Source organism: Lathyrus oleraceus, chromosome 7 (assembly GCF_024323335.1).
Source record: "Lathyrus oleraceus cultivar Zhongwan6 chromosome 7, CAAS_Psat_ZW6_1.0, whole genome shotgun sequence".
Taxonomy (NCBI): domain Eukaryota; kingdom Viridiplantae; phylum Streptophyta; class Magnoliopsida; order Fabales; family Fabaceae; genus Lathyrus; species Lathyrus oleraceus.
Window position 1 is genome coordinate 413,377,332 of NC_066585.1, and position 24,484 is coordinate 413,401,815.

General features: G+C 35.3%; 2 protein-coding genes and 2 long non-coding RNA genes across 4 annotated transcripts; all 4 read right to left on the reverse strand.

Annotated features, from left to right (window-relative positions):
• Window positions 1-785: 785 nt before the first annotated feature.
• On the reverse strand, window positions 786-3,028 carry LOC127103040 (uncharacterized). The gene is made up of 2 exons (XR_007794747.1): window positions 2,453-3,028; window positions 786-1,162 (listed from the first exon to the last, which is right to left on the reverse strand). It is a non-coding gene; the product is annotated as an uncharacterized LOC127103040 (long non-coding RNA).
• A 319-nt stretch (window positions 3,029-3,347) lies between these two features.
• On the reverse strand, window positions 3,348-4,808 carry LOC127104102 (mannosyl-oligosaccharide 1,2-alpha-mannosidase MNS3). Its single transcript, XM_051041314.1, has 4 exons — window positions 4,691-4,808; window positions 3,956-4,153; window positions 3,697-3,827; window positions 3,348-3,597 (listed from the first exon to the last, which is right to left on the reverse strand). Exons 1-4 carry the CDS (start codon window positions 4,802-4,804, stop codon window positions 3,348-3,350), a joined length of 693 nt encoding a protein of 230 aa, XP_050897271.1. The 5' UTR covers window positions 4,805-4,808.
• Window positions 4,809-5,861: 1,053 nt separating this feature from the next.
• LOC127104103 (UDP-glucose:glycoprotein glucosyltransferase) lies at window positions 5,862-7,316 on the reverse strand. Its single transcript, XM_051041315.1, has 6 exons — window positions 7,271-7,316; window positions 7,142-7,214; window positions 7,041-7,058; window positions 6,631-6,793; window positions 6,082-6,216; window positions 5,862-6,002 (listed from the first exon to the last, which is right to left on the reverse strand). Exons 1-6 carry the CDS (start codon window positions 7,314-7,316, stop codon window positions 5,877-5,879), a joined length of 561 nt encoding a protein of 186 aa, XP_050897272.1. The 3' UTR covers window positions 5,862-5,876.
• Window positions 7,317-10,937: 3,621 nt separating this feature from the next.
• Window positions 10,938-11,620, reverse strand: LOC127103041 (uncharacterized). Its single transcript, XR_007794748.1, has 3 exons — window positions 11,413-11,620; window positions 11,212-11,258; window positions 10,938-11,074 (listed from the first exon to the last, which is right to left on the reverse strand). It is a non-coding gene; the product is annotated as an uncharacterized LOC127103041 (long non-coding RNA).
• Window positions 11,621-24,484: the final 12,864 nt, after the last annotated feature.

Consider the following 24,484-nt stretch of genomic DNA (forward strand, 5'->3'; position numbering starts at 1 on the left):
ATTTAAATATGAGCCAAGATAGTACCCATCATTATGTGAACATTAGGGGTAGAGTTACTAAACTTCCTCTCATTTCTGGGCACCCAAATGTGATCATGAGTTATGTGAGACATGTCATACCCAAAATTTGACCTCCCCTTTTTCTTTTTATCTGGCTCGTGATCTTTAAGTCATCTGCATAATCATGCCATATTCATCTATATCATTCATTCACATTAGCATTTTCAAAATAGACATCATGGATTCCTAGGTTTCTTGTTAGTTATGGTTGACATGGAATTAAACTGATGGAACTTTGATGGTGCATATAAGTGGAGAGGATTATCATTGAGATCTTGAAACCCTAATTCTTGGTGCTAGAGATCTTAGAGATTGCAAAATGGTATTTGGTTTGATCATGAAGCCTAATCCATGGGTTTTAGTACATATGGAAGGTTTGGTTTGCATCAAAGCTTTGGTTTGCATCATGAAACTCTAATGGTTGGTTCTATACACTTGTGGATCATGTAGTTTGCATCTTGATATTGGGATTTATTTTAGAACCCTAATTCATGAAAGGTGATCCTTGATCACTGCGGATTGTATCATGTTATTGATCTTTGGAAACAATTATCAAGTGTGATTTTGGTCAAGCAGAAGTCAACTTTAGGGGTGATTATCTATTGACCATGAAATCTTGCATGGTTTTTGTTTTATTGATTATTTGGTCCAAAGTAATGTTTTTCAAAGTTCATTCAATAAGGGCATTGCAAGTTCCTATTCACAGTTATGATTTAAAGTCAAGATTCAAAATCAAGCTTGGAGGAAATTCATTAAAGATCAAGGTTTTGAAATTCATTTTTCATTACAAAAGTCATTCAAGGTTCATTTCCAAATATCCAATTACATCATAGAAGTACAAAATCCAAAAACCTAAAAAAAATACAACTTTGACCTACAATTGACTTTTTCGTCAACTCTACTAGTCCTAACCCTAATTACAAAAATATCTTCAATCCCAAGCTACCCCTAGTCTTGTTCTTCATGATTCTTGATGCATCCCCATCTCTTCACTACATTATCCCATGCCTTGATTAAATCCATGCCAAATCCATGCCTTCACTACATTATCCCATGCCTTGATTAAATCCATGCCAAATCCATGCCCAAGCATTCTTCTATCCTATAAAAACAACCCACGATTAGCATACCAAATCAAAATTTAATTCCAAACCATTCAGACACAAACCATAATGCACATAACCAAATTCAGCATACCTACCACACTCATAGATGCAATTTTCTAATAGTTGAGTCACCCATCTTTAGTCTCTAAGTAATTAACATAACATGTCCATTAACACAAATTAATTGGTTCCGCAACTCTAGACAGTTGACATTTCCAACACCAACAGTTAACAATCATCAATTAGCATAAACACAACCAAAATAGTTCATTTAATTCTCCAAATTCTAACCCAAGTCAACCATTACTAGCATAAAACAAGTTGCATAAAATAGCTAGTACACTTATCATATCCATTAATGCTCAAGATCAACAAGCCAGTCACAACAACTAATGAGTTTTACAACTGATTTCAAAATATTACAAACCTTAACATAACATTCTAATATCCATCATAATATCAATCAGATTTCAATTAAGTTAAGTCTGCTAACATACTAACCTATTGACTTCAATTTAAAGATGATGTAATGACAAGTTATTAACATTCTAATTCATTAATGCATTTCACAAAATCATCAACTTCAAGTCTCATAGCAATGCAAGTTTTCATGACATTTCAATTTCAACAGTCCACATACTGATCTAATAGCATTCAGTCTCCAATTCACGAGCTTGTCACATTAACAGCCCTACACCAAACTGACATTAACCATTTTTCTATAACTAAACTCATTTTCACTAACTGAAATTCTAACTATACTAACTGCATTCAAAACTAACTAAACATAATTTAACTATGTTAATCACTGCTAAACAACCCTAACTAAACATAACTGAGTTCCTAAATGATGCAGAACAGAGTTTATCAGCTAACCAACTTCAACATGAAATTTCTAACAGAGATTAACACTACCATAACCTCTGCCCCAATTGCCCTATTTAGTTACACTATCCACACTTTATAAATAATCATCATCACCAATCACTACGATCTTCAACCATTTTTTGATACAAAATCATTGCTCAATCATCTTCATCTCCCTCATCCATTCTCTCACTCTCTCTCTGAAACTCTCACCCTCACCATACGCTCACCATCATTATTGTTAGAGCTTCAACATTTGAAGCTCTAAACAATTGAGCTGAGACCTCTCATACACTCCTCTCACGCACGTGCCAACAACAAGTCATAACAACATCAAGAATCACAACCTATATACTACAACAGATTGGAAGAAGAGGAAGAGAATTGAAGTAAGAAGAGTTCGAAAGCGTGACGTTTACCTGGACACTCTTTATTTTTCTTCGAATTCGGCCTCATTTTCTCCCTTGCAACGATCTTCGGGGCAGTTTCCTACATGCAAGTAGGTGCTTCAGTTTCCTCTTGCTCTTACTTTAATTTCAATTACCAAAATATAGAGTGACACCTGAGGAATCAAAGCCCTAAGAAATTAGGCTTTGATTCTGCCTATAATGCATTTAATTTTCACTTAGATAGTCTAGGGTTCCTAAGTGTATTTGGCTCGGTTTGGATTTTGAGTGGAAATTGGGAGAAATTAACATGATAAGATGAGAGACAAGAGAACAATGATGTGTGGATGTGAGGTTTATGTTGATTGGCCCTCCGCCGTCGTCGGAGGCGATTTTCGGGGCGACATAGCTAATGAACTCTGGCCAGTGTTATTTGAGGTTGAAACACGTTGAACTGAATAGAGAGAATGGAATGAACAGAATGGAATGAACTGTTGTTGAACCTAGGGCTGGACAACGGGCCGGGCCGAGCGGTTTCGGGCCCAAAACCCTCACCCAGTCCAACCCACGGTTCATATATGAAGGCCCATTTCTGCCCAATATCAACACGGTTTGGACGGGTTCGATTTGTGCGGATTGCGGGTTTGTTTAAGCGGTTTATTCGGGTTATTAGGTTGATTCATTTTAAGTCCAATGATACATTTTGAGTATTTGTTCAGAAACTAAAATTATTCTTATCATATTAAAATTAATACTTAAGTACTCTTGCTCAGTACTCCTTTACAACCAGAAGCACTCTTGCAACCAGAAGCACTCTTGCTTAGAGTCAAAGAGATGCCATAGTAACTTCAAAGAAGCATTTCACATTGTGCAAACGCGATCTGGATTTCTAAAAAACTGTCTATTGAAAGCATTTGATGAATAAAACTCATTTCTTTAAATTGATTGGTATAAGATGTGCTTCTGTGTTGAAAACAAACTTGTCCAATGGAATATGGGAGCTTTCCCCAAAAAGCAAGTATAAATACTTAAGTGTTTCTCCTAGAAAGAAAGTCTCCATTTTATCTCTTTTAGGAGGAGGAATAATAGTTACGTCGTCCAAAGAACTATATCCACCGCTATCGATCTTCATGTACTTTTCAAAGGCTTCAAAGATTTGCCAACCCCATTCACGATATCTGTAAAACAATATATACACATATGATTATTTCAGAAAAATATTAAAATGAAAATTTAAGCCCATATTTGCTGTTTCTTGTGTAACAAGAAATAAAAACATTGAAGAGGACATGAGTAATGGAGCACGAGATAGCATTATGTGAGCATGAGATAACATTATCCTGGGTTTCAAAAGCATACACCAGAGGCTACATGTTAGGTCTCCATTTTCACTATATATAATGCAGCACTAGAAAATAAAACCACGAGCAGCATCATTGAGAAGAGGACATGAGTAGATAATGAAATTCCATGCTGATTTTGAGTGTGATCTATTATAATTTAACGAGTCAAAAATGTCATAGAAGTCCTACTAACCTTGGTATGAAAGTAAGCAATTTCAGGAGCTAGACCAGTTGAAGTCACTGAGTACATCTCAAAGCATGTTTTAGCTAAATCTTCTGCAAGCTTCAAGTTTTCTAGGTCTTTAAAGTTAAGCATATTGTTTTCCATTGCCTGTTTCTTTGTAAGGCCTTTAGTGGCACCAAGTGCAAGAGTTCCAGATAAGAAACACACCTGAGTAGACATCATCAAAGAAGAAGAGAAAGATAAAGACTTATGTGACAAAACGCCATGCGAGTTGGTGCTTAATTTGTAAATAACCAAAACGCTTTCCCATAACTATAAAATCCAGTTCTTCACATGTAAAACATATTATTGACACATTTCAAGTGTTTAAGGAATGAAGTTTAAACCATGGACGTAATGGAGCACGAGATAGCATTATGTGGGCATATGATAAACTACAGTACAGTGACAGAAGTAAGTCTCTGCTATGTCCGTGGCTTAAAACTACAGTATCATGATATTAGACGCAAAAACAAAACTGAAACTGATACTTCATGAACATAAATACAAATCGATAACTTCTAAAGAAAAAAAAGAACATCACAGTTCAGGATAATCAGATAAATACATAAGTGTGTTATACTACATACAAAGCAATAACTCTGACAGTTCTTTGCACTATTTCGACTCAATTATCTGTTCAATCAACTAAAGCACTAAATAAATTTCATGCAATAACAAACTTCAAAATTGGTAAATACCTACCAGGTGATCCATTTTCGGGTTGAACCCACCATTTGGTCCAGAAGGCAATTCTCCAACAAAAACTAGTTCATTTGGAACAGATTTCTGAACAAGACGATGCCTAACAGCGTTCATTGCTTCCTTAATGCAGCCCCAACTCGCCAGAAGCACGCCGGCACTGCATCGAAGACAAACCGAAGCGAAGCATGCCATTCTCACCATCTTCAGAGGCCTTCTCAGTTTTTGGAGCGCTCAGGTATATCCCCATCTCAAACTGCAATCACAAAACACACAAAAGAAAAAAACCAACACTGAGTCACAAGGGTTGTAGACAAAAACTTCCCTGCCTGATAACAAGAAGTCTCATTAGTGCAAACTTTCACGGTTAATGAACAATAAAAAATGTCACTAAAAGGCTGATATTTAGTTCAGAAAAGGGAAAAGCAGCCAGAAGAAGTACCTCACTCAAATGGCTTCTCACTTCATCAACAGAAAATTCTGAGAGGGAAGATCTAAAGCTCTCAGATGGTAACCCGTTAGACTCGGCAAGCTTGCAGATCTCATCAATAAATGCTTGGGTCCCATCAACACCCACAGGAGATGTAAGGATGTATTTCTGCTGATAGACTGAGGATAGCTGATCCAAAAAATTTAATGCATTCTTTTTATGGCTGCATAAAACCATGCATTCATACAATAGATATAAAATCGTGCATAAACTTAGAAAAGAAATGCATAAAACTGCAGAATCAAATAGACAAATGCCAATCAATCTATTATTAAAAGTCAATTTTAAAAATTATGAAGCAAACATATATGAGGATGTAGTAATTTCAAAAACCTTCACAAAAAGGAGGCTAAATAAATTTGTAGTATGATTGCCACTAAATAGAAGACCTACACGAGCATCTTTGGACCCTTCTATCTGTAGAATAATGTTCAAATAAAAAAATACAAATACTGAATAAGTGGCCCAACACTCCAACTAATGACAATCATCAGGCTAAAAGATAGAAGAATATTTAAAAGAAATGCAAATCAGTATTAACCATATAATTGAAGCCTTGGCGAAGTAACTTAATCCCACTCGCTAAAGTGATGTCAACGGCAAAAAGATGTGTCACGGGCTTCAAATCATCCATTGTTGCATTGGATAAAAACAATCCAAATGATAAGACAAAAGACCAGTGTGTAGGAATGGACCTGTTTATTTTAACATATCAAACAACTTACTTCCAGGAGAATGCAAATAGTTAATCCCGTTTAGTATAGATGCCTCTCCAAAAGTAAACATCGCAAGAGATATGAACCTTGGTTTGTTATCAGAAATAATCTACATCAATCAGAAACTGGTTAGCCACACATCACATTATGCAAGTTTCCCAGAAATATAAAATTTTAAAACATTATACCCGAGGATTATAGCCTTGAATACCAGCTTCTGATAGGAGCTTGTCCAATACATCAGTGTGAGATTTTATTTGTCCAAAATATACTTGTTCCTGTAATCTCTGAGTCTCATCATTCAAGGCATTTAGTAGAGCTTCCTGTTAAAATCAATTGCAAATATAATTATTAGAGTAATTAAAGTAATACCAAATTTTAGTTTATGAAACTAAAAGTTGAGCACATAAAGCAGACTGAAAGTTAAACAAGACATCAAGCACAGTAATAAAATGAATTGAATCCTCTACAGTTCAGGGTGTACATTATATACTAATGTGAAAGTGGTTAACCATTGGCAATTAAACAAGGAGCATGTTTAGGGAAAAACACATTCATCAACAGAGAAGGACATCCCTAGGAAAGTCTAAATATTGAAAACTCGGGTATTCATTACCTAGGAAAGTCTAATACAAACGGAAATAAAAAGAGCAGAACTGCAGAAAGGTTTTAAAACTAATAGTTTTGCAAATAAGACGAGGTATAGGAAAATATTCAAAAAGGTAATTACTCATTACCTCGGTGGGATCAATAAAAAGTCCATTCATCAACAGAGAACATTGAATCTTAGATAAACCAAGCTTAAATACAGTCTTGGAGCTTTCTTGTGACAATTCCTTCAACTCTGGCTCCTTCTTCAGCTTTAGTAATATCTCTTGAGGAGGCGATTTTACCTTTGGTCTACAAAAAATATTGAGAATGTTTAATTCAATGATAGAACTGGATCAGAAAAGAAAGAAGAAAATCTTTAATGAGTGACTGTAAAAATTAATTTAAGGTGCTTGAAAGACCTAGAGTCTCACAACAATGATCTAATTATATGCCTAATACTATCTTCCTGTCCTCTTTTATGATTCCTATCCTACAGCTAAATAACTAATTGCAGATCAGGTATATCCCCATCTCAAACTGCAATCACAAAACATACAAAAGAAAAAAACCAACACTGAGTCACACAAAAACTATGCACTATCAATCACATTAGAACGAAAGCAAGAAAATTATAAAACGATAAAAAGAGTGAAATACCAATGCTCAATGACGACAACAGTTTGGGCAGTCTCTTCTTTAACAACTCCAGAGCCTTCACCTTCTTCTTTCACTTCCCAAACGAATGGAGTGATGGGGAAAAAACTTAAATATAAAGCAAAATAAAACCTGTAGAAACTTTCACAGGCTCCAATGGCAACCAACCAATAGGCATTGGTAACTTTCACTGGCTCATATATATAGGTCATGCATGACTCCAAAAAATCAAAAATCATAGTCGACGGATTCTGTTACGTAGTAGCCTAGCTATTTTCTTCAAAATCCAAGAGACAAAATATAAGTACATATTCTTCATTCGGCCATTGAGTAGTGATATATATATATATATATATATATATATATATATATATATATATATATATATATATATATATATATATATATATATATATAGATCATGCATGACTCCAAAAAATCAAAAAACATAGTTGACCTGGAAATTTGGACAACATAAACATTAGTTAACAAAAATAGTAATAAAGAAATAAGTAAATAATGATATACATACATCCATTTCAAGCACAACCAGAAGGTTGTGGCTGAGACTATGATGATGAGACACCTGATACTCGTTTTGCTGCTAAAGACATTTGTTGAAACTCAAAAATAATTAAATAAACAATTTTTAATAAGGCATAATTATACAACATTACATCATATTTATTAGAAATTCAGTAATAAATTTACCTGTTACAATATCTTCTGAAAGCTCAAAATCTTCCATGAGATTCATATCTTTGAAATAGGTAAAATAAGGCCTTAACCAATTCTGGGTGCAAATTAAAGCCTCGGCCATTTCAGCAGTTAGAGAACTCCTATAGGTTTCTATGACTCTCCCTCCTGTGCTAAAAGCACTTTCAGAAGCAACAGTAGACACTGGTGTGGCTAAAATATCTTTAGCCATTGTAGATAAAATAGGATATTCGATTGAATTATGTTTCCACCACACAAGAATGTCAAAGTTAGGATCCCTTTTGACACACTTACTAGAATTATACACCTCAAGCTCATTTTGTTGATCAATCGAGTCTTGCTCCTCTAAATGTTGCTCAAAAGCATCAGCTCTAGCCATAAGTGATGAACGGGCAGCAAATGCATTTGTTTCATCATTGGAGACATTATTTCCACCACTACCAAGAGGCTGTATGGAATTATGTTCTTGGTCATAAGCTTGCTTATACCAATCATACAACTTTTGTAAATTCTCTTTTATAGATTTTACCAAGTCACTACCAAACTTTGATCCAACTCCATACATGTCCTTAAACGCCCACTCAATGTAACTCAACTTGTATCTTGGATCAAGAATAATACCAAAATATATCATCTTGTTCATCTTATCAGGACTTCCTCAATATCTATTACATTTTTCCATCATATCTCCACCCACACTTGCAAAAAAATCATTTAAGTTCAAAGTAGCTTGCTTTAACTCACAATAAATGGCAGACACTTGGTGAAAACAAGTATGCAAACTCACATTTTGAGAGGTGGAAAAAGTCTTAGTTGCTTCATAGAATAACTTTCGGAAAGCGCTAAAAGCCCTAGCAATGTCCCAATCATCATTACTAGGGGGATTACCTTTTCCAAAGAACTCCATATAGCTCGACTCTTCATCCTCAAGCTTTTCAAAAGCGAGTTGAAACTTTTCCGCAGCCTTTAGCATTAAATATGTCGCGTTCCAACGAGTTGAAACATCAAGACATACTAATTTTTTGCAAGTTATTCCAGCAAATTCAATGCATTCTTTAAACTTGGTTGCCCTATGAGGTGAGGACTTAACAAATCTAACAGCATCTCTAACACTAGTTACAAATAAATGTTTATCTTTCAAACCCTCATTTACCACCAAGTTCCAAATGTGAGCTGAACACCTCATATGAAAACACTCTCCATCCCCCGTTAACCCATTCATATTTGCTATTTTTCTCTTTAGATATGTCACAGCAACATCATTTGAAGTGGCATTATCAACAGTTATGGTTGACACATTCCTAATTCCCCAATCCCTTAACACTTCTTCAATCTTCCTACCTACAGTTTCACCTTTGTGGTTTGGAATTACGGTAAAGCTTATAATTCTTTTTTGATACTTCCATTCGTTATCCACAAAGTGTGCCGTAAGGGTCAAGTAGTTGAGATTTTGTATAGAAGCCCAACAATCAGTAATGAAGTGCTACCCTATTGCAATCAGACTTAAAAAAGGCCTTTAACTTTTGTTATTCATCCAAGTATAGCTGAAAACAGTCCCTAGCTACTGTACGCCTAGATGGGATGGTAAATTGGGGCTGCATTACTTTGGGATAAAATTTAAACCCTTCACCCTCTACTGCACCAAATGGCTGCTCATCTAGAACTACAAAAATTGACAAAGCACTTCTACAAGCTTTCTTGTCAAATCTAGAGCTAACTTGAACCAATTTACCATCTACACTTGGGTATGTTAGAATAGTTTGTGTGGAGTCAGTTGACACAACAAGGGGCTCCTTAGAACATTTTAAAATATGGTGGTTCAAATTAGTGGTGCCGTGAGTCCTAGGGTCTCACAAGTATTTTTTATGGCAGTGTTTGCAGGCTGCAGTGGGTGCATCAACTAGGTCATCGGGTAATCTAATAAAATGTTCCCAGCAAGGAGATGTTTGCCTAGAACCACTTGCACTATATTTCCTCTTCTTTATAGGTTGCATAGCTGAACCTACTTCATTAATTGGTAGATTTTGATTAGGCTCACCAGTCACTGAAATAACGAAGGAGCCAATCAAGAACTACCAATAAACAAATAACGGTTCCAATTCATAAAATAGAGACAACAATAGCAGTGCTGGCAAATAGCAGTTATAGCACAGTGCTGGAAAATAGCAGTTATAGCAATGTTATAGCAATAGCAGTTATGGCACAGTGCTGGCAAATAGCAGTTATAGCACAGTGCTGGCAAATAGCAGTTATAGCAATGTTATAACAATAGCAGTTATAGCAGTTATAACAATGTTATAGTGCTGGAAAATAGCAGTTATAGCAATGTTATAGTGCTGGAAAATAGCAGTTATAGCAATGTGCCGATCATTGGTTTACCACAGTGCTGGCAAATAATAGTTATACCAATGTTATAGTGCTGGCAAATAGCAGTTCATAATTAGCAAGGATCATATAACAAGACACCCTAGAAACAAAAAGAAAATGAAGAGAAACAAAAATAACACTAAATAAGCTAACCATCGCATAATTGTATTGGTGAGTTTATTTCTTCTCAATTTTCATTCAGTCAATTTGTTACAATGTCTAACAGCAACTTCGGGGCATTAATGTGATGAATGCTACAGATTACATGATATGAAAACTCAATTTTTAATGCAATTCAATATGTCACTACCAGTGGTGAAAATGACAAGTGTGGCAAACAGTATTCAAGTCTAATAGATGGTAATTCGGAATTCACATACTTTATTAAATTTATTTTAAGACATTCTAAAGCAAATCCTTTTTTTTTCAAATGTGTGCTAGGTTGTGTTTCAGAATTAAATTCAATAAGCTAAATATTATTGTATCAGGTTAAATGATCATTAGCATGAAATAATTCCAATAATTGTATTCAAATCCTACAACTTCATCCAATCTACTGGCTTGTTCATCTACACTTTGAGAATCAGTTTAAAATAGTCCCAATTCATATGCATACAACACATACAAACAAACCTAATTAACATACATTTCAAACAATCTCATACACTACTAATTGGTTTTAAATCAATTTGAAACTCAGTTAAAAACAGTCACAATTCAGCCCAAATTCATATGCATACAACACATACAGTCCCAATTAGCATACATTTCAAAGACACGAAGTCAAATACACTTACAATTGCATTGCTCTTGCTCTAAGACTCTTTCCGTGCTACTTTGACGTTGATCCATCTATCCAAATTAAACATCAATAACATCAATAACATCATTAGGTAATACATATTGTTGCCATCAATGAGATAAGCACATGGTTTTTAGGACAACTTATAAATTTCAAACACAATATAAAACAAGTTGAATACACTTACAATTTAGTGGATCTTGCTCTATGGTTCTTTGAGTTCTTTGACTGCTACTGTTTCCATGCTCCATATACCCAAATAAACACATCAGTGTCACAAAACAATAGTTCAAATTATTTGAAATTTGAAAGTAGAACAATAGTAGAAAAAACCTAAATAGAAAAACCTAAAAGTAAAAAACTCTGAAATTGAATAAAATTCACGAACCTTGCAACCGAAAGTCAAACAATAGAAGAAAGAAGATCAGACCACAAGTTCAAATGTTGTTGCTCGTCGTGAAAGTCAGTGAAAAAAAGAGATGAGAGTGGTGGTGGTGGTGTTCGCCGAGGTGGAGTTAATGGTGGTGGGCCGATGTTCTTTTGGGTGGAGTTGTGATGGCGATGAGTGACGATGAGCGGTGAGTGGAGAGGAGCTGCTAGGGTTTCTCGTCGTCAATGGTGAGAGAAATACTGAGCGAGAGTGAATGAGAGAGGAGGGTTGAGGGAGTAGTACAAAATGACATAGTTTTAGGCTGTGTGTCATTTGGGCCATTTGGGCGGGTCAGGGTACCTGCGGTCCAGTCTTTACTACCCGGGCCCTCCCATTTAAATCTGAATGAACCCGGTTTCATCACCCGGTGAACCCGTTGGGCCGTTTGAACCCGCCCAATTCCTTTTTTTTCTTCGGTTTTTGCGGGTTGGGTTGGGTTGCGGGTGTTTGTCCAGCCCTAGTTGAACCTATCCACCCTCTCATCTGGTCTTGGCTGCACATCGAGCATTAGGCCTATAGTTACATTGTTGCACCTTTGATCTCATGTTACACCTCCCTCTATTGGATTTGCTTCTTTGCTTTGGGATTTTTTTTCCAAGTCTAAGCCAGAATCACTAATTACACTTTGCAGTACAGGGCTGCACCCCTGCCTCCATTATTTTCTTCTTTTTCTTTTGTTTGTTTTTTTTATTTTTTCTCTCTTAATATCAATTTAGTTTTTCTAATACATCTTGATACTTGTTTCACATGTTATTTTGATATTAAAAATGCCTTGAAAAACAATGATGATACTTAGATTTTAGAATTTGATTTGTTAATCCATTTTAATAAATAATAAAAAATAGTAGTTATGGATTAATCATTCATTTTTAAAATTAACCTTCACTTAGAAATTTTTTAGAAAATAATAAGCGCATGTTCATGTAGTTTTAGGTTAGCGAATTTGATGTCTGATAATGTTTTGATTCCCTTAGATTTTTAGGCTTAAAAACCCATGTGCTTTCATAACTTGATCCTACTCCTGATTGATTAAGATGATCAAAGTCTTATTTGATTAACTAATCCTTTCACATAATGGCTAATTCCATAGTCAAATGCCTCTTGATCACTTGATATGACAGATCTTCTTTACATTGTATTGGACAATTTAAGACAAACTCAAGTTCAGGACTTCACCTTTTAGTCAATTCAAGATTGCATAATCAATACCTTGAGTACTATGGGTATTAGGACTGGAGATTGGATAACTGTTTAAAGCACAACAGAGGTCTCTCTTCAACACTTGTCAATTACAATTTGAATTATGCATCACGAGCCTTAAGTAGTAGAGAAAGGGTGAGAGGGAGAATTCCTATCCTTATTTTGAATATCTTTGGGTATGAGACGAATGACCCAGTTGCTTAGAGTATTCACCTCTATTCATATACTTTAGTGCATTTTATCAAATAATTGTCAAGTCTCCTTTGTCACAAGCAACACTTCATCATCAGAGCCACAAAAAGAATCTTCTTCAGCAACTTGTCAGTTATGATGAGGATTACACGCCACGAGCCTTAAGTAATAGATAAGGGGTGAGAGGGAGAATTCATATCCTCATTCTGAATATCTTTGGGTACGGGACGAATGACCCAGTTTCTCAGAGTATTCGCCTCTACTCATAGACTTTAGTGCAATTCAAATCAAATGATTGACAAGTCTTCTTCATACGACATTTTAACAAGCTAAATCAACAATACACTTGTCTCTTTGGACCAAACACAATATTCTCTTTGACATCTATACATTCTTTGGGTTAATCACCTCATGGTTAAATACCCATCTCTGAATCAATACCCCTCATGCATTTCCTTGTGGAGCCTCATCTCTGGTAAACCTCGTGCATTGCCCTGTGGAGCCTCATGCTCTGGAAAACCCTTTTATTTTATTTTTCCATGTGGAGCTTCATGCTCTGGAAACTCTCATGCATTGCCCTGTGGAGTCTCATGCTCTGGCAACCTTCATATCATTGCCCTGTGGAGCCTCATGCTCCCGCAACCCCTTTTTGTAGGTCTTGATCCTTGGATCTAGAAAAATCCTACAATTCTGCATTAGCCACACATTCTTTGATTCAGACACATCTACCTTATGGATACGAATAATACACTATTGGTTCAAACAATACTTTCATAACACATTCACTTCACAACTCTTTGCAATGCAAGATCTTTTCTTTTTCTATTCAATCAACTCTTTCTTTTCTTTTATAACACAGTCACTTCACAACTCTTTGCAATGCAAGATATTTTCTTTTTCTATTCAATTAACTCTTTCTTTTCTTTTTTCACTCAAACCTTTTCAAAACAAATAACTTTATTTTCATAAAAGAACTATTATAAATCGTTCCTTAGCAGTCAGACTAAAAGCTTGGAGCATCCGACCTAGGATCAAATCAGCTAACATCTATACACTTCTAGGATACGATTATAATTATTCCCTAAAAATAACCAACGCACACTTATTTTCTACTCCGAACTACAAAACTCTGATTTCCTTATTGTACTATGAGGATATGTAGTCACGAGGGCCCTAATCCTCATCGAGCACACTAACTATTAACTTGTTTTTCCCTTTTCGCAAGTAACCTTTAGATAGTAACACCCATTCACGCAAAGAACAATCAAAATGGTTCTTGTTGAATACAACGAATATGAGGGGTGATAATACCTTCCCCTTGCATAACTGAATCCCTTACCCTTTTTCTCTTCTGCTGAGTTTTATCGATAATTCCCTTTCCTTCGGGAATAAATAATGCTCGATTGCGAATCTGTTGTATCTTTGAGTGTGCAATGCGCTCATGTATTTTTTTTGGCACAACAGGACCAAGCTTCTAAAGCCATGTCTTAAAGTTGGGGGTGCCATCCTAGCACCGTCATATACAAAATATTCTCAATTGGCTTTGGTAAAACTATAATCCCAGATGTCGAGGTTATCTCGTTCCAAATAGCCACTATAAATGTGAAGTCAAAGATAATGTAAACCGAGGAATCTAAATGCTTGTTTATCAAACCACACATAGATGCCAATGGCATCCTCATCTTTGAAAATTTGAATCGCAACAAATCTTATTGTGAATGACCTCCACAATTTGAAGGACACTAAGTGACAAGGTAAACTCTTTCCAAATTTACTTAGTATAATCATGGGTATTTTAAAGAATCGCCAGGTGCCTAAACGCCTCCCTTATTGAAAGGATAATGTTACTCGTGTGCTTCCATACTAATTTATCTTGAAGATTGTCCCTAGGGATCAAAATCTTATTAATATGTAAAGCAATGTCCAATGCTCACTGGATATGAAATTAAGGATAATCCACCTTCCATCCTCGATAAGATTTCTCACCCTACTAGGCAGTCTAGCTACAATCTATAATGGAATGTCCAGAATCTCACTCATCGTCTCCCCTAACTAGTTATTATTCTAGTAGTTGATGATTTTATCATTACCTATAACCCATATAGTATCTACCATAATCATATCAAAAGGATGGTGTTTACTAGGCCAAATGGAAGAAGTAATGTGATACTGCTTTGAACGATTATTCAGAATATATCTCGACATATAGATCTTAGCCCAATCTTTGATATACTTGATAAAACTCCAAGTAAGATTTAGAATCAGAGCCTCATTCATCTAGCTAGCAAATCTAATACTCAATATGCCATGCTCAATGGGCTTACAAACATTTTCCCAAGCAACAATGCACATTTTCTGAATAAGGGCATCTCCACTCCAAATAAATGTTTTGAACCAAGTATCCAATTGGGATAAAACCTTAGTTGGCCAATTCTAAATATTAAAGGAATAAACCATCCATCATGCTTAGAACAATAGACTTTATCATATGATCTCTTCCCGTAATTAACAATAATGCTCATTTACAAGAAGCTAATTTGGTTCTAATTTTGTGGGAAATCCATTAGAAGTGGATTTGTTTTGGTTTTCCTTTGAACATAGGACACCCTAGGTACTAAAATGGGATTTGACAGTGGTGAAAACCCAAATAGTTCTAGATACTACTAGCTCTATACAAGGGCATTGCACCATAATCATTGAAGATCTTCAAGAGGAACTGAATACCTTTGTTGTTATCCTGACATAACATTATGAATCATGAACATACAACCATGAGTTGGAAGTGTCATATCCCTCGTAACCCTCATTGGTTTGATTTCCCCTTGCTGAACAGCTAGTGTCAATGCCCGACCAAGAACGTCTTCTGCCATGCAGAATAATAACGGAGATAAATGACCCCCTTTCCTAAACCCTCTTTTGCAACTAATAAAACCTCTTAGGTTATTGTTAATAAGAATTGAAATCCTAAAGGAGTGAAGAATTTCCCTAATCCGTTTATGGAACCTGGAACTAAACCTAAAGGAATACACCACATCAATCAAGAAATTCCAGATGAGAGTGTCAAACATCTTCTTTATATTAATCTTTACAATACATTACCACCCAAACTTTTCTTGTTAGTCACATTTATAACCTTTGAAGAAAAAATTACAAAACCCTCAATATGCCGACCAGGAATGAAACCCCTTTGGTTGTTAGAAATGATGTTGGATGCAACCCTCCTTAATCTCTCTGCCTAAGTTTTAGTGATAACTTGGAAGAGAAAATTTTCCAGTTGAAGCTAGCGGAAATATACCCGAACGCATCGCACGCTCGAACATACAATAGAGTCTCCATCGAACTTTATGTATTCCCGAAGGAAAGGAAAAACATTGATAAAACTCGAGGGAAAGAGATAACTGGGTAAGGAAGTCGGTTATGCAAGGGAAAGGTATTAACACCCCTAAAATCCTTTATACTCAACGGGAATCATTTTGATTATTCTTGCTCGAATGGGTGTGATATCTAAAGGATTGCTTGCAAAACAATAAGGGAAAAGGGAAAAGAATAGATAAAGTGCTCGGTGAGGATTAGGGCCCTCATGCTATGTATCCTTATAGTGCAATAAGGAATTCAGAGCTCCGTAACTCATAGAACTAATGGTGGGAGATGAAAGAATAGTGATAACAAACATGGTTTGAACCAAAGGATAATGTTGTTTGACTCCAAAAAGGGATGAAATCTGAACCCAAGAGTAAAACTGGCATTAACCAATATGTGGGTAGCCTGAAGCATTCGCCACTATATGGTATGGCCGAAAACAAAGAGAATTAAATGTTTGGTTCCATAGCAAACATCTCTTGGTTCACAAGCAGACACCAGATGATGCTCAAAGAATTAATGTATTTGGCTCAAAGATAACAAGTATATCACATGAAGTGAAAGAGGGTATTAGGTGATGAAAGATCTGGATGATGCCCTAAGGCATAAGGAGAAATAATAATAAATATGCTCATGGAAGATTCGAACCCTCGTGCCTACATATCCTCATCGTGCAATGAGAAAGTTAGAGCTTCGTAGTTCGTGGAACTAATGCGGAGAAAAGAAAGGATATATTTGATTGGATTGCCTAGAGGCAAAACAAATTGCTTAAAAAGTAAGGATGTGACATTAGGCAATGATGGTAATCAATCACAAGGTATAAATGAGATATGATTGGCCTACACACGAGAGGATTTATAAGGCAAGAGAGCTTCGTCTAAGCACGAGAGGTCTTATAAGACGAGCAATGAATAAGAGGTGATTTTCCAACACACGAGAGGGTTTACAAGGCAAAAGAGCTCAAAGGGTTCGCCTAAGGACGAGAGGTCTTAGAAGGAGAACAATGAATAAGAGATAAATTGCCAGCATGCGAGAGGGTTTACAAGGCAAAAGAGCTCAAGAGATTTGTCTAAACACAAAAGGCCTTATAATACAAATAATAATTTGGGGTTTTCTAAAGCGCACGGGTACTGATAAGGCAAACAATGATTGACTAGAGTGGGCCTAAGCACAAGAGGACTAACAATGCTCACAATGATTTAATAGGGTTCGCCAAAGCACAAGAGTACTGCCAAGGCAAACAATGATTTAAATTGATTGATTAGGATTCAAAGACTTGATCACAAGGGATATGATCCAAAGGATATCTGAATATCAAGGGGAGTATGGTTAATGTTCCACTGAGGAGAGAATGATTGATGTGCGATGGTGTTTCACTGTTGAAGTGTTGAATGATTGATGCTTGCTTGAAGAAGACTTGTCAATTGTATGATTGAAATTGCACTAAAGTATATGAACAAAGGCGAATACCTTGAGCAACTGAGTCATTCGTCCCGTACCCACATATATTCTAGACAAGGATATGAATGATCCACTCTCATCATTCTTTGTTACTTAAGGCTCATGGCGTACAACTTAAATAAGAATTGGCAAGTTGCTGATAAGAGATTATGATGATTGACGTTGATGATACAATGCTACTTGTTATATAAGAAGACTTGCTAATCATTTGATTTGAATTGTGCTAAAGTCTATGAATAAAGGTGAATACGATGAGCAACCGGGTCATTCGTTCCGTACCCAAAGATATTCAGAATTTGTTAATGGAATTCTCCAATCTCATTCATTCTCTATTTCTTAAGGCTCATGCCACACAATCTGAATTATGATTAACAAGTGTTTATACCTTTGTTGTGCTTGAGAAGTAGTACACTTTGTCAACTATGCTTGATATGTGTTGAATTTGAAGTATTGATCTTGCATTTGAACCTTGAGGTCTTGAGCTCCTGAGGTTCAGCATATTCAATACAGCTTGAGCATAATGGATTTGCCATATAAAATGATCAAGGGTCTTTTGATCACTTGAATAAGTTTGGGGGTTTAACAGCACAATATAAATGATTTGGTTGACCAAAGTGACCTTTGACCAACACTAATTAGTGAGATTTAAGGGAATCAACTTAATTATGTAGAACAACCTAATGAAATAAAGAGTTAATTGAATCAAATGATTCTAAGTATAACCCTAGACTAAGGGATCACACCAAAATCAAGAGTTGTAAATCCTAAGGGCAAAATGATGGATATGTAAAATAAGAAATCAAGATTATTTTTGAATTATCTAACCAATTAATGAATATGTGATGAGCATAAACTTAGGCTAAATTCAAAGACCTAAAATGGTCCAAAACGTCGCACATCAATTAACTAATACGAGGATCCATAGCATACGTACCGGAGAAGAATATCGACGCGGTGGCTTTCCGAAATCGACGTTGATGATCGCCTCGTAGGTATCGTTTTGTTTTTCTTCTTCCTCGACTCTCCTCCTGTTGCTTGCACTTCTTCTTCTCCAACCCTGCTATATGTGTGTTATCGTTGTTGCTTTTGTGATGAGCTTGATGCTTTTGGTTATTGAGATTTGTAGATGAATGAAGATGAGACTGAGAGAGAGTGAAAATGGAATCCCCCAAAGTGATGATTGAAACCTGATTATATAGAAATTCAATTTAACAGAGATTAACTCTGTTAAATCTTTCTCAGTTTAAATTAGTTAGAAGTTATATTCTATGTTAAATAATCTGTTAGGTTAGTTATGATTTGTTAGCTGTTAGTTAGGATCTGTTATTAGTTGTGATGCATGTTGTTAGATGAAAAGAGAGGTTAATTGTTAATTTCGATTTGTTGAGTTAAGTGAATAAAAATGTGAAAGTCCCCTTATTCATTTAGTTGATTGAATGCTATGTTAGTAGATAACATACTAGGTAATTGAATCTACATTAGATGCATTGCTGCAATTAGTTTTGACTTGAAGGTGAAGGTGAATAACATGCTAAACTTTCCTGGCATGGCCTGTTTTTTGAGCAAGGCAATTGTTTTGTAATGGCTGATACTTAATTTTGTTTTTCACCTGTTAATGTTGCTTATTCTATGTAATGACAAGAAAACTGTTAATTTTGTTTAGAAATAGTGATGGAACTATTGTGTTTAACTGAACATGGTGGTGCAATGTTGTTGCTGCAGGATTGAGATGAGATGGGCTGCAAATCTTGGCTAAATCAAAGAGTAGAATAGATTATGGTTAATGCCCTGGTATGAGTTATAGTTGAAACTGAAAAAGAAATTAATTGATTTTGCAGGTTATAAGTAAATGGGGAATGTTTGTGAAGCTCATGTGTGCTTGGAATATCTTGAAGATCGGAGAAATTGCCATGAAATTGGGCTTGTTTGGATTTGTAATGAATTGCCATGAAATTGGGCTTGTTTGGATTCGTAATGAATTGCCATGAAAATTGGATTAATGTAGAAAATTTATGGAATTTGAATTGAATGTAGAAAATTGATGGAATGTACATGGAATTAATTTGAAAATCTACCTTGAATGTTAAATTGAAAATGCTATGAATGTGAATTTGTAAGTTTAGAATTTTGTAAATTTGGAAATGGATTTGAGTGTTTAAGGATGTTGTATGGAATGGAATGAATGGTTATTGAATTGGTTTGTAATGAAAAGTTACATGTAATCTTTTGTAGTTTTGGAATTGAAACATGTTGTAAGTTAAAAAAGAAAATTAGACATGAATGTTTGAAATTGAATTAGTATTATATTTGAATTGATTTTTTTGGAGAAAACTTTTAAAAGTTAAAAAAGTTTGTTTGAATATGGATTTAAGTACTAATTAAAATTAATGGATGTTAACAAAAGTTAATGAACCTAAATGGAACTTAAATGGAATTGGAAATGTTAACCTTGAAATGGTGACAAAATGTTTGAAATGATCAAAATTGTATTTGAAAATTAAATGAATTGGATGAACTAAATAGATGGAAAAAAATGAGATTAATGGTTGACAAAATTCAATGTTTGTTAAACCAAATGCGTGACTTGAACTAAATTTGAATGGTTAACGGAAAAATCCAATGGACCTATAAATGGATGGTTGACTTTGGTTAACTAGTTGATCAAAAAGTCAACATTTGATCAAAGTCAACTATGAGGTCTGGATTAGGGTTTTCATATGTAATGCAAACAAGGCATGACTCACATGAAACAAAGGCTAATATTTAATCCACAATGAATCAGGACATATGCACCAGTCATCTGCCAATACCAAAAGACCTAGACAATGTTGGAAATATCAACCGTGTAGACATGTGGAAGATGGATGATACATGATATGATAGCCAAACATCTTTGCCCAATGAATTAGGGTTTCTACTAAGCACAAGGTGAAAAATCAAGCCACAAGGCACACTAGGATCAGACCTTCCCTGATTAGGGTTTCATGAGACATGTCTTTCAAATAAGGCCTCTAAATCAAGTATGATATTCCACTAGCAAGTCTCAATGTATGAGCTCCCAACTAGGGTTTAGGTGACCCAACAAGGCCCAAAGAGTATCCATAAGGTCCCATAACCATATTAACAAGAAAAAAAGGTTTCACTCCCAATATGATCAGATGAAAAACCAAATCACATTCTAGGGGTTTTACCCATGCACAAACCATAACTTTGATAGCCCATGAGCTTTGAATCTATAGATTAACAAATGTCAACATGAATGAATGCATATGAATGAAACATGATTGTATACAAATGAATCTCAAGTTAAAGGATAAGTGAAAAGATGAAAAGGGAAGGGCAAGTTTTGGGGTACGACACCAGTGCTATAGGTCTAAAGTTAGCCATTTTTTTCATGCCATACATCTTTAGAATAAATATAATGATATTGGTATTGATTGAATGCTCAATTTTCCCGTGAATAAGTAAATGTTGTACTGATAGAGTAACATCAGACCCAATGATATCCTAGTAAGCTTGGTAGAAAATCCCACCAAAGTCATCTAGTCAAGGGGCCCTAACTTCATTCATGCCAAAAGAGAGCTCCTGGATTTCATAGGAGGAAGGCATATGGCAAAGTTAATCATTGTCTGCATTGATGACCAGATTGGGCACCAAATCACAAACTATCCCATTCGGGGTCCAAGTATTGAGTCCCAAAAATTGAGGTAAAATAGTTAAGAATATGCTTCTCAATTTGGTTTTATTTATATACACCATATCTTTATCCCTTATATTCTTATTTTTCTTGTTGATTGATTTGATTTTGGAATTATTCCCCTTTAGATAAATTTTATAAGTATATCCTTCTAAGTCCAAAAGTTATTTTGACTATTAAGCGCCACATTCATGTTGATTTAAGCCTAGATATTTTGATCCCGAAGCTCTTGATTAAAATATGTGTTATATATGAGGCTTTGAATTAGCCTTGTTTCCTCCCTCACAATGTCCATTTGATGGTAAACATCATAGAATTTTGTCTTACTCCAACGCGGAAGCAATCCCCACAACCTATTAATTTTTGACATGATTCTCCTTATAGAAGATTGTGTGTGTGCGTGTGTATGAGAGAGAGAGAGAGAGAGAGAGAGAGAGCGTTCTTCATACTTCTCTTTACTACATACATTTATTACAACGACTCTACCGATCTACTTCTACATCTCTCTAGAATTTTCTTTGGACTGTGCCACTAAAACTAAAATAGGCCTAACGCTTTATTAGTCCAATGGATCAAATGATATTTATAGTCCAATACCTCTTCTTAAACTTGATTTGTCATTCCAAGTAATCCTTTAAGCTAGATAAAGTCTTCATGCTTGAGTGGTTTTGTGTAGATGTTAGCCACTTGATCTTAAGAATTCACATATTTAGCCTTTACATCCTTACTTTCTATGCACTCATTACCTTATGTAATGATAACATGTATCAATATGATTGCTACAATAATTAAAAGCAAGATTCTCTGCAAGAGCTATGCCTGACTTGTTATCTGCAAAAACCTTGGTTGGTTCTTCTTGTGACATTCCCAATTCCTTTAGAAGATTTTAAAGCTAGAATGCATTACAAATGCATGATGCAAATGATATGTATTCTACTTCACAAGTTGAAAATTCGGCAATTGGATGTTTCTCCGACATCCAAGTGAAATTTATATTCCCCATGAAGAACACATAATTGCTAGTACTCTTTCGTTCATCTCTATCACTACCACAATCTCCGTCAATGTAACCAACTAACTTATAGTCCTTATTTGACAAATAACCATAAGCCAACAATTATATCGAGTTTTTTGAGAAATTTGAAGGAGTGACTATTTGATAGATTGATAATTTTTATTGTTTGAGAGGATAATTTACAAACTTATTTATTTCGTTCTACTTGCTTGGTTTACAAATGATAAATTTTCCACTATTTATAGGCCTTAGAGAAGAGCTTTTCCGACATATTTCTATTTATAAAAGGCAATACAAAAATCCAAACCTAGAAGGTTGGTCGCTATTTCTATTTAAAATGATAAATAGAAACAAGTTGTGAATTTATGTGTTGATATATAATATAAGAGTATTTCTTAATGCACCCTATATGTTTCTAATGCACCACGCGAAAATATGAAAATACCTCCCAGTTTCCGGAGATGCATCTTCGGACGCACCCAATACACATTCAACATATGTCATTCTGAGTGACGCCCTACGAGTTGGTTTTTATTTTATTCCATAGATGCATTTCCGGAACGTTTGCACACCAGAACTAGAAAGCAAACCCCAAAAACATGTAATTTGACAAAATAAAATTAAAATCCATTATATAAAATAAGCATTAAATAGATGAATTTAACATAAAATTCAACATTACACTTCAATATCCAGGTGGACGCTTCAACATCTTAAGAATATCTTCGACCGATCTTGGAATCGTCACTTTCAACTTGAGCACAATTTTTGTTTCTAAATGGAAAAATGTATTCCACACAACTGTTACATTTGCATCCGTCTTGAGCTGAAAGTTGATGAACTCAATATTCCATCCGTTGTCAATCGACAGTGAACGGTACTTGAGCTTCATAATTCTTTGATTGTCTCCGTAAGGTAGGAGATAATGGATTTCGTATGTAATATCTGCAAGAGATATGTAGTCGATGAGCTTAAAGTTTCGCTCAGGAGTTCCATCTGTAATATCTACAAGACATTTGTGACATTCCATTTGATGTTTATTTGTGACATTTGAGACATTTCAGTTTGTGTGAAATAAGGAACAAGAGCACCTTAGTTTGTAGAAGTTGTAGACAATTGTGGACCATTCAAAACCTGACGTGCATATTCCAGAGAGATATCTCCAATTCTGCACCCTATTATCTTGACCCAGAGATGCATATCCGAAACCTTTCCTGAACAGGTTTGAAAACATAACCTTTCAAACATAACCTTTTTTTGACAAATGAACAAATGCTGCTATGGGAAAGATCAAAAATATATTATGACACAATATGACAAATTGAAAAAATTAATCTTCATTAATATTGAGACACAATTACATACACTTATTTTTCCGACTAAACATGAAATTAAAACGAATCGAAACATTTGTGTCCGGCTAAATCTATTGGCGGTACCCCATTTGACTTTTGTGCATTTGACTCTTTTTCAATGTTGCTCAATTTCTGGAACTCTTGCAGCCTTTCCGTAGAATGGTTTGGCCAAGTCTCGGCTTTTGTTGTTGAATGAGCCGTCCACTCTAGTGATGTAAGTGGTATATGGCATCCTGGTTTCAAATAAACTTGTACAAGATGTCGTGATTTTGAAAGTCATCCAATACAAATAATAAAATCATTTGGATTTTGAGGTGGGGCGGTACGTAATGGGAAAAAGGTTTCTAAAAAAATGTATCATGTAAGATCAACACACAGCCTATCACACACACATGTTATGAGGTGGCCCATTTCAGGGAAACACATCCATTTTTCCTTTGGTGTCGGTCCATTAAGGCAAGGAACAAGAGACTCATAACATTTATCGAAGTGTTCTTTCTTTCCGTACAGTCGTGTGTATGATTCTTTATGAGTCCTCAACTCTTAGATAAGTTGATGGCGGACAAGTGTATTATTATTTTCTCCTTTACCGAGTAAAGCCAAAACAACTCGATATCTACAATTACCATCCCCTTGAACATTGACGGTTCGCTCGATGTATTTGTGCATAAAAAATGATATCTTGTTAATGAATGGAATCTTTGGTGAAGGTGGCGTAGGAGGTGGTTTGCTAATGTGAGCTCCTTTGTA

Excerpts from the sequence above, each read along its gene's own strand:
- LOC127104102 (XM_051041314.1), bottom strand. The coding sequence starts at position 4,804 with ATGAACGCTGTTAGGCATCGTCTTGTTCAGAAATCTGTTCCAAATGAA. Across the intron at positions 3,828-3,955 it reads TTGCTTACTTTCATACCAAG|TGCTGCATTATATATAGTGA; the intron begins GTTAGTAGGACT and ends TTTATTTTCTAG. Across the intron at positions 3,598-3,696 it reads TTACTCATGTCCTCTTCAAT|ATATCGTGAATGGGGTTGGC; the intron begins GTTTTTATTTCT and ends ATTGTTTTACAG.
- LOC127104103 (XM_051041315.1), bottom strand. The coding sequence starts at position 7,316 with ATGCCTATTGGTTGGTTGCCATTGGAGCCTGTGAAAGTTTCTACAG. Across the intron at positions 6,217-6,630 it reads TTTTTATTGATCCCACCGAG|GAAGCTCTACTAAATGCCTT; the intron begins GTAATGAGTAAT and ends TGATTTTAACAG. Across the intron at positions 6,003-6,081 it reads TTCAAGGCTATAATCCTCGG|ATTATTTCTGATAACAAACC; the intron begins GTATAATGTTTT and ends TGATTGATGTAG.